General features: G+C 39.2%; 1 protein-coding gene across 1 annotated transcript in view; it reads left to right on the top strand.

The window, feature by feature from the left end:
- Window positions 1-7,138, top strand: part of SPATS2L (spermatogenesis associated serine rich 2 like) — a 76,050-nt gene extending 68,912 nt beyond the window's left edge. The window contains 4 exon segments of the mRNA XM_036386971.1: window positions 177-286; window positions 824-926; window positions 3,725-3,945; window positions 5,795-7,138. Coding sequence (XP_036242864.1) covers window positions 177-286; window positions 824-926; window positions 3,725-3,945; window positions 5,795-6,190 — 830 coding nt within the window. The 3' untranslated portion in view covers window positions 6,191-7,138.
- Window positions 7,139-10,968: the final 3,830 nt, after the last annotated feature.

Genomic DNA, 10,968 nt, shown 5'->3' on the forward strand with positions numbered 1-10,968 from the left:
AGGCGGTTCAGTGTAATCAACTTAATCTGTGCAAGTATCATATTGGAAGTCCACTTGAAGTCAGTGGTCCATGTGTTTGTCTCACATGGGATGTACCATCTTAATGCCCAAAGACTAATAAATTAAAGAGCAATTTACCTTCCTAGCATTAATGACTGACTGTTGGTATTTGGCAGTGGAAATCCTGACTGCTCGGCAGAAGAAAGCAGAGGAGCTGAAGAGACTGGCAGACCTAGCCAGTCAGATGGCTGAAGCACAACTCTCTGAACTCAGGGCTGAAATTAAGGTCAGGCATTCACTTCTGCTTGGGTATTTTAGCCATTTGCAGAAATACTGGGGAAGAGTTGTCACATTAACATGCCCAGGCTGTTTATTCCTGCTATGGGTTGAGGGGTAAATACACTTTCCCTATGGAAAGCTAGTTTCTTAAAGCATTGTAGCACCTTTGAGCAGTGTACAAATGCTATCAGAAAAGTGTAAGCTATCCCCTCCTAAGTGTAGCAGTGGGGAATTTTGTTGTTTGTGTATCATTTAGACTCAGCAACTAAACCTATAGCTTCAGGTTCAGTGATCAAACATACATTCTCTGCTGAAATGCAGTTCCACTTCCCAAGTGTGGGAGTGATCCACCCATCACTGGGATCTGAGATGTAATTTGGTGAGGATGGTAAAATACTTGGTTCTGCACAGAGATCTTGTGAACAGGGCAGGGTCAAGAATTTATTGAGCCTTAAGATGAACTTAAGTATTGATTGGTTCTTTTACCATCCACACAGTCATTTGCTCAGAATGTGAATCACTGTTAACATGTCGGTTTTTGCAGCACTTTGTGAGTGAGCGGAAATACGATGAAGAGCTGGGCAGGTCTGCCCGATTTTCCTGTGATACAGAGCAGCTGAAGACCCAGATTCAGCTCTGTGGAGAAAGTAAGTGCTGATGATCCCTCTCACTGAGTTTCTCAGAACACATTTGTTCAGCAGAGCTGACAGCACACGTGCTGCCAGTGTGTGAGCGTGCAGCAAGGCCAGTATGAATGGTGTCTCTGGATGCAGCAGGACTGCTGGACACACACAAGTCAACAGTTTGCAACATGTTAGACTCACTTTGCCTGGGCTGCACACTCCATCTGCAGGTGCACAGTACCATCTTTGTCAGAGATTTCAAGGTATTAGATCAGTGGAGTTTTCAATCTAAACAGGATCCCACCTCTAGGGAATACACAAATTCAGTAATTTATAAAAAAATAGTAAATTGGAAGCTTCTGTGTGTGAGCATAATGTAATAAGACCAATTCAGATCTCTGCTGCTAAGAAGTAACTCCCCAGCTTTTTAACAGTATTTACTGGGTTTTTCAGGAGCCATCTAGAGTCCCAAATCATAGAATCACTAAGGTTGGACTGATCCCACCTTGCTACAACCTCCTTTAAGTACTTGTAGAGAGCAGTGAGGTCTCCCCTCAGCCTCTTTTTCTCCAAGCTTCTCTTTCTAAATCATCTGCCCTTCTGCTTGGAAATTCAGGTTCAAATTTTTTGCTTCAAGTATCATATCCCTGTTGCAAAATAGGAGCCTATTTCTTGTCTGTGTCATGCTTTTTCCCCCCTAAAACAAAGTAAATTATATAAGGCTTTGCCCAGTACATTACCATGTCCTATGTTATTCCATTCAGGAGAAAACTGGTAAAACAATACTGAACAAGTGCATCTTGGTAGAAGGAAAATAATAAATGTTTTCAAGTAGTTCCTGAAAGTAGAAAACAGAGAAAGTACTACACAGTCTGCCAATACAAGCTTCTGATTGCACAGCTAAAGAACTGACTGCTTGGAGGCATAACCAGTTTAACTCATTAGACCATAAGAATTGCTTTTGCAGAACACTTTGAAGTTCCATCTAACCCCACATCCTGTCTCTCAGTGAAACCAACCCAGGATGTTTCACAGGAAGACATAAACTTCCCAGTAATGCATCTAATTGTTTACAGTCACCTCATAGATCCAAATACCCTGAAGCATAAGAGATTGAAAATTCCATAAAGATTATCCTGACTAATAATACCACAGCTGCTATTGATACAACCATAGACTATTTTTTAAAACTCACTGAACTACTTTCCTAAATAACTTCCAGCTGCAGTTAATTCTGCAAGTTAATTATTTATACCTCATTTCAGTAAAGCATTACATAAGCATAGTTTGATGCAGGCCTGTTTAAATCAGGTCAGTGAAGTCAGAAGAGCAGCTATTATCAGGGGAGCAGCGTCATCCTAGAAATGACTGATAGTGCACTGAGTGTCTGAAGAACTTTGCTCATACCTGCCCTCAGTGACCTTAGATGAGCAACTTGTGATGATTGGTGTCTTTGACAAGAGCTTTTCAGTACAAAAGATGTTTCTCTTAGCATCATCTCTCAATGAGACCCATACCCTGTTAGGAGCTGCAAGTACCCCTCAAAGAGATTATACAAAGCCTGTAGCTGAGAACAGCCACTCTTAACGGCTTTAACAAAAGCAATAACCAAGCCTACAGAACTTGTGCAAAGGAAGGAATGTTCTAGCATAAGGAGATCATAGAGAGCATATACTCAAAATGAAGGACAGGAAGAAACAAAAATAATTGGATTGACATATATCAGAACACCTAGTATCCTTTCCTTGTACATCTTTTTTGTTAAAAATAGATTTTTATGACAAGCATCTGGATTTTTATATGGGCTTCCATGTGCAGCAGTCTGTTTTAGATGAGAGAGAATTAATAGAATTCAGGGATGGTTGGCCTCACTGAACTCAGGAGAGAAAATTCAGTTCAATGTGCAGATTCAGTTCAATGTGCATTATTTTTCTGAAGAGGACACCTAGTGGGAGAAGTAGCTGTTGGTGTAAGTGAATAAGATCCTCAGAAAACCTAACAGATGATGCTTAGTTACTAAAGTGATTCCTCATCTTATTTCTCTGTACTAGAAGTGAAAATATAGAAGTACCTCTTAGATAAAAACAACAGGTGTCTCTCTGGAGTGAGCCTCAAATTTGTCATTTGTACCAGAAAGAAACAGAAAAATTCCATAATCAGAAAAATCAGGAGAGCAAATTAAGATCAAGAACTTCATTAGCCTCAGAATCCTCTTCAAGATTGCTTGGAGGCCGTTTCACAAAGGCAGCTTGAAGAAATGCAGAGAGGAATCAAGGATATTTTGGGTACATTTCATATCCAAACATGACAGTGCTTAGTAAATTAGGCAAGCTCAAAAAACTGAGAAGTAGAGAGTAGGAATATACTGAGATGCTCAGTAGTGGTTCCTAATGGTGCAGACTGCTGTTGTCTGCATAAAGTGGGTTAGTGCATTGCATTCAGCTCCAGTTTTTTTATAGATACCCATGATACAGAAGAACCTTTTTTATCCATTTTCTTTAGAGAGGAATAAGTAAAGTTCTCTTGGATGGCAAAAGCCTGGCCTTCTGCCAGGCTTCTTCCAGTTTTAGTGCAGTGCCACCACATTGGCTCTTTTATCTCCAAAAGTGCTTTGCAGTGAGGCAGACTTAGAGTTGTAGAACACTATAGCCTGACTCCAACCAAGTTACTTCAATAGTTAGCTTAAGTTATCTTACTTCATTACTCAAAGTGAGACTGAAACAGTGCTTCCAAAATTAACTGTAAGCAGGGTAAGAATACAGCCTTCTGTTTAGATGGTGATCATTTAACTGATAACACATAATCCCTTTTTTTTTTTACAGTTTCTCACCCAAAGAACAACTATTCCTCGAGAACACCATGTAGTTTACTGCTGTCTTCAATGACCTCACATGCAACAACTGGCAAGCAAAATACGCACAACCGAAAGTCCTCTAGTAATGCCAAGAACTCTGATAATAAAACAGCCAGCAGTAAAGTACAAAATCATCCTTCTTCCAATCCTACAGAATCTTCCTCTCAAGGAGTCCCAACAAATAAGCAGGTAAAATGTCAAATCAGCCATGAACTGAACTAAATTATTTCAAAGCTTTCAGAAAAATACAGCATTGAGAGTTGTTAAAACAAAATCAAATAGTGTTTGTGGTCTATATTTAATTAATAATTTTTGAAGATAGTAAGCATATATTTTCCAGCTTCATTTTCAAGCCAGTGTGAACATACAAAGTAGAAATAGCATATGAGTGAAGACAAGACAACTGTCTGTTTAGAAGTATCTAGCGGCAGTAACAGAGTGAAAAAGAAAACCCCTCCATTTTAGCTAAGTGGTATGGAGGAGAAACATGTAGTCCTCGACAAATGGTCAGCTGATGTGCTGTTGAAGCACAATTATTACATACACTTTGAAAGCAGAATCCTTGCTTAAATGCCAGGTTTAAAAGCATATTATTTCAGAAGCTCTATAATACAGGTTATAGTGTTCTGCTATATTATTAGTATTATTTTATAAATATATGATTCATATATGAATTATATTTTGTTGTAATAGCACCTTCGAATGTCCTTATACTATTGTTCTTAGGTAAAGCTGCCACTAAAGTTGGTCTGAACTTTGTCCTAGTAGGGATTTTAGGCTCAAGTAGATGCCTGGAGAGAAATGTAAGACAGTGCTTAATGTCAGAGCACGTATGGAATCACCTGTCCTGTCAGGCATGCAAATAAAAGTAATTCAGCCACTTCCCACTAAGAATCAAAGCATCCTCTGAGCAAAAGTATCACAATGGACGTGTCTTCCAGAATGAGGATTCTTCACTTGACTTCAGTGTACATGTGACATGTCTGTTCTTCCTGTAGTCATACTGTAGTACTAGTACAATGCTTTACTAGGAAAGCAATAGTCATTATTTTGGAAAAAGTCAGTATTAAGTTCTTCAGTACTTCTTAACTGCTCAGAGAATCCCAGAGTATCCTGAGTCCCACTCCTGACCCTGCACAAGACACCCCAAGAATCCCACCATGTGCCTCAGAGCATTGTCTAGCCACTTCTCGAGCTCTGTCAGGATTGATGCTGTGACCCCTTTCCTGGAGAGCCTGTTCCAGTGCGCAGCCCTCCTCTGGGTAACGAACTTCTCTCTGATACACAACCTAAACCTCCCCTTACCCAGCTTCAGGCCATTCCCTCTGCTCCTGTCACTGGTCACCAGCAAGAAGAGATCAGTGCCTGCCCCTCCTCTTCCCCTCACAAGGAAGTTGTGACTGCAGTGAGGTCTCCTCCAGGCTGAGCAGACCAAGTGACCTCAGCCACTCCTCATACAGATTCTACTCAAGGCCCTTCACCATCTTCCTGGCTATCCTTTGGACACTTCCTAATAGTTTCATGTCTTTCCTATATCATGGCACCCAGAACTGCCCCCAGCACTTGAGATGAAGCTGCCCCAGTGCAGAGCAGAGCGGGACAATCCCCTCCCTTGCCCAGCTGGAGATGCTGTGCCTGATGCCTCCCAGGATACGCTTGGCTCTCCTGGCTGCCAAGGCACTGCTGATTCATACCTAACTTCTCTTGACCAGAACCTGCAGATCCCTTTTCTCAACAACTGCTGTTGAGATGTCTAGAATTTCATCCCCTTTTCTGTATTCTCTTGAATCATGGCAGATTTTAATTTGGCATCAGTGATGAACCTGCCATCTGTATCTCCAGGCTACTCAGATGTAGTAGGGTACTCATAGTTCTGGTTATAGGTATTATAAAGAGACTCTGGTAACAACTAAAACTTTTTAGTGTTTTCCCTCTCCTGTTCCCTCCTAACAGTAACAGTTAATTTTGACTGCAGTGTTTCTTGGCTTGTTGGAAGGATTCAGACAACCTAACAGTTATCTGATTTCTTTCTGGGTAGAATGGGCCTTCTAGCCAGAGACGGAGATTCAACCCACAGCACCAAAACATGCGGCTCAATGGATCTCATAAGTCACAAGGTGCCAGTAATGAGGCAGATCAAAATACCAAGAGTGGTTCCAGGCCTGAACACAGAAGACAGCAGCATAACAGCTTTCGATCTAAAAATAAAGGAGCTCTGAAAAATCAAGAGCAGTCTACAACTGCAAGGACCACAGAGAATCCGACGCATTCGGAGAAGTCCCGACGGAAGCACCACACACCGGACACCGCAGAGCACAGGCCTTTCCAAGGGAGCGCTGGCAGGGCGTCACAATGCAATTTATGTCCTGCAAGGATGGAGGTCTCTGCTGATGCCACTGTTCTTTCAGTGCCAGCTGTGACTTTGGTGGCTTAAAATGTCACAGTGATGGCAGGCAGAGAAATTCAATCTCTTCATTTTAGTTTGTTGCTCGGAAAGCTTGTTGGTGAAGAAAATAAGTCAGAACATAGTCTTTTAAATCTTTTGCTGCTTAAAACTTGTTGGTATCTTTATTACTACTAATTATCAAAATTAAATCATACTTTCAAGGCTTTCCCCAATATGTTCGCATTTATTTCGTCATGACTGTACGGAATCTTACCAAAGCAGCATTTACTTCTTAGAAAAATGAAATCTAGATTGGAAAGATAAATTGGTAATTAAATTCATAATAGCAAAAACCTGTTGTAGATATGTGGTTATACCAGTCAACCTTATTATTTCATAGAACAGCCTGTGTTAGAAGGATCCCAGGAAGTCTGTATGCTATGGTCTGCAATGAAATCAAATAATCTTGTAGAATTTTTCAGCAAATCTCTATACACTTCTTTCTTTCTGTGCGTGTATACATGTACATGCATGCACACTGTATACACAGAGAGTATTGTTCTATACAAGAAGAGTTGAAAAAGCAGTTCATTTGATTTTAGCTTATTATTCCATAATCTGAGATCTTTAAAATCAAGTATAAATTGTATTAAATGTATTACATATTGGTATTTTTCATGACAAACTATTTTTATGAGGCTGAGGAAATATGCTCATTTAAGTTTGGAATGTATATAGTAATGGCTATTCAGATGCACAGCCCTGTTCTCCATCCTTATCAGCCACTTTTCTATGACTAGTTGGATTTATTTTTTGCATATGAAAAGTTGCAGGTCTTCTAGACTTGAATTCAAATTATTTTTCTATATTTTTGCTGTAGGAACCATCTGTCCATAACAAGAGCTATGACTAATAAATTACTTAGTCTTTATGTTCTGATTCTGTATTTCAGAAAACCTGTTTCTTCCAAATAATTAAAATCTTCTTTCTAAAATACTCTGGTGTTTGCTGCTTTGCAGTGCCTAACCTGTGCTCTTACTCAAATTGTATTTGCATAGTGGAAGTGGTATCAATGGGAGGCTTTCAGCTGAGTTTGGACTGGACTAGGCTTTTGCTTCTAGCTTGATTCTAATGCCACAGCCTTGCCATGAGAACCACCTCCATGCTGAGCACATTTTACAGGAAGTTACTGTTTAACATTGTAAGGTGTCAGAATCCAAAGCTGGCGTCAAGTGACCTGTTGGCCTAAGTGTCAGAATCAGAAAGGTGTTAAAGGTCAGTAAGAGCAGGAGGACACTTAAGTAGCTTTAAAAGTTTACACCTAGGTGATTGTTCACTATTGCTTTTTACAATTTCCTCTGCCTAATTTCTGTTCTCTGACTGTGTACACTTCCTTAGTACTGACTGGATTATTCCCCTCTGGGGCCTTTGGAAAATAATCTCCAAGGGAAGAGTGAAGTGCATTCCCATATTTTTCTTTTTATTTATATGCATATACAGTGTCCCACATGTGAATATTGGTAAAACCTGATTTTAAAAGGCCAGTAACTCATTGTCATCTGCAAGAGTGGTGAAAGAAAAATAAATGTGTAGGTAGACATTGGTTTTCTTAGCCCTGCAAGCACTGCTATTATCCTAGTTAATTACCTATTACACTTTTAAGCTGAATGTTTTGGAGTAGGTGGAACTGAAATTCCAGAATCTCTGTTGTGCATACCCATCAGATAGGTAGCTTTTCAAAATTTATCTGCTGCCTTACAGTTTCACTATAACCACACTCTAAGAGATTTAATTATAAATTTTATGCAGATATTACACAGGAACTTCTTATCTATATCTAAGTTGTGAAATGTGTCTCTTCTTGTAATCCTTCCTAAAGAAAAAGAAAATCTAACTTACCTGTAACAACATTTATTCCTTCCTTATAGCTTCTACACTTGATTGTTGCATTATTGAAAGTTACTTTATTCCTTAAGTCAGTTTCTCACAAGTGACCTTCTGCAGATAAATAAATAAAATCTGTAACATAAGTCATAACTCAGCACAACAGGACCATCTTGTGCTCTTCAGTACCAGCCAAGCTTTGATGTACTGGAGGCTCAGTACAGACAGATCCAGGACTAACAGGTGAGAGATGGCATTTCTCTTTTCTCTGATGATATAAAGACATCTTTTTTGTTAAAGAGCTGTGTGTGGGTTTGGTAAGGCTGTAGAGAGGGCTGCTTGTGGGAATGCTGCAGTTTTAGCACACCAAGTTTTGTCTAGTGTCTGCACTGGTTTGAGAAGGTTATTCCAATGCACATTTTAACCATATTTTGTGACTGTGCTCTGGAACTGTGTCAGAATCTTCATCTTTCATTTCATGGGTTTCTGTGTACTTGGAATTATATCTGCCAATTTCATGGTAGTTACAAGTAGCCAAAAGCTCTTGGGCCCATCTTCAACAAAACTGTTTTTATCTTCTCATTGCAGAGACAACTACCTGCAATTCTCCTTTTAAGGGACTTGTTGAGGGGCAGTAAAGGAATTTATGACAGGACAAGGCTTCCCTGCCAGGCCAGTCCTCTTTCATATAAAGTCCCCTCAATTAGCAGAGCAAATACAGCTGTTTGGCCTCACTCGAACACAAACATGGAATTCCCACTGCACTTAGTGCTCTTCCAGAAATGGAAACACATCTTAAAGAGGCAGTATTTTAAAGCAGGTTGAATCTATTTATCTTTTGTGTAAGATTAAATTCAGTGTAAGGACAGAACTCAGCAAAATAAAGATCTACATACACAGCTGGAAAACTAAAAAGTGAAGGTAACTTAATGCAGTCAAGCTCTTTGGAAAACTTACATTAGTTAACCATGTTTGGGAAAAAAGAAAAGATAAAAAATCCAGCACCTTGATGTGCTTGAAAATGTCTCCTTTAAAGAAAACCTAATTATTCTGGAATTGGAATAATTTGCTGAACACTTATTTTTTAACATGATCTCTGCTATAATGATTTATAATTTCACAAAGATTTAAAGTAAACCATTGTCACACCACTTGGCAGTGCATCTAGTTCCAGTCACCATGAAAGTTAATGCTATCCATCTATCATAAAATGCTTCAATATCACTCTTAGCAGTTAATCAAAAGTGAACAAGATTCTATTATATAAAAAACATGCTGGAAGTGCCTACTTAGATAAGCTAAAAGGCCTTGTTAGCACCCCATCCAATCGAAAATAAATAAAATCAAGTCCTTCTTTCTTTACCTTCTTCACCACAGCCACTTTCTCATTTCATCTACTGAAATTCAAGGGGGTTGGTTTTTATTCATTTAACCACAAGCTAGAATGTCCACGACAAAGAGGAGACTCATTAATGCTGCTGTAATGCAAATGGCACAAATGTTACTTGAAAAATACTACCAAAATAATTAAGTAAACACTGAGGTAGTACAAACTCAAAGTCCTGTAGAAATGTTCTCAATGCTTTTTCTTGTATGCCTTTTATTACTTAATAATTCTCTGATTCCATGTTTATAGAAGCTTTCTAAATTCAAAAGTTGAAAGAAATCAGCTTTAGACAGCCTTGTAAAAATATTTTAAGGTGCATGGTAAAGTGCTCAGATATTGAATAAATAGTGAAGTAGAAATCACAAAGAAGTATTAAAAACTGCTTTTCAGTCAGATTATTATGAAAAATAAATTTCACAAATTTAGTCTCAAATGATCAAAGAATACTAGAGTACATTATGTTAGTATCCTTCCATAATTTCTGCTTTGTCCTTTGTTCAGTGAAACTTTTTTTGTTGAGATAGGAAGAGCCTTGGGATTGTTGATCTTCAGGTTTATTTTTAAAGAAAAAACACTAGCTTAAATAATCTAAAGGTCAGCTGGTCTTCCATATACACACCAATAGCAGAAAATTATAGTGCTCTACACCTTTATAGTCACTACTGTTTATGGCAAAATGTCTCATGTTAATACAGAAAAATTTGGGGGTTTTTACTTGTGCAAATTATGTTTCAAGTCCTTATGGTTGGAAGCAAAACCTGAAAATGTGATGGCTTTAAATGTTCTAGCAAATAAAACATTTAAAGAACCCTTCTGTAATTGTAATAGTCTCAGGAATTTTAAGAACTTGCTTTTTGGCAATGTTCTTAAAGACAGCTGTATTTACTGTGCTGGAGAAGCAAAAGTAGTCATAAAAACAGCAAAAAAAAAAAAAAACGGCACCCAACTCTTAGCAAGGGTACAGAACAAAGCCAGGTTTTGTTCACTGATTTAAACAGCTAAAAGGGCTCTTGAAAATCAACGATCCAAACTTGCCTTTCCTCTGCTGATAGAAACATACAGCAGCTCTTTGTTTCAGTATCATTATTCAACATTTGCCCTGCTACAAGAATGTCTCCTCCAGCCTGCACGGGGGGAAGGAGAGAGGCTTTTTCTTTAAACCACGGCACTTTGACCTCAACTTCTGTGCTTTGCTGCACACAAGTTGAGGTCGTGCCCTCCTGATCTGAAAGGACCTGCAGAAGGACATGGAAGGCCAGGTGTAACTCAGACCCTGCAGCCCCAGAAAAGCCATCCCCTAGCAGTGTGACACAAAATGCCACAGCTGCACCAGCCTCGCCCCAGTGGCAGATCACACCATAGTATTGTTTGTGTCTGTAAATGGGTGTCTCTCCGAAGAGAGCAGCCTTGTTACTGATACAGCACACTTCTTCCCTTCCTGTGTTTCTGAATTTTCTTTCAGTGTACAAGCACAGGTGATCCCTTGCATTGCTATTAAGAGCAAAAATGGTGATTTACCCTCACCAGAAGTGCCAGAAAGTGCATTCAACTTCTG

This window comes from Molothrus ater, chromosome 7 (genome assembly GCF_012460135.2).
Source record: "Molothrus ater isolate BHLD 08-10-18 breed brown headed cowbird chromosome 7, BPBGC_Mater_1.1, whole genome shotgun sequence".
Classification (NCBI taxonomy): Eukaryota; Metazoa; Chordata; class Aves; order Passeriformes; family Icteridae; genus Molothrus; species Molothrus ater.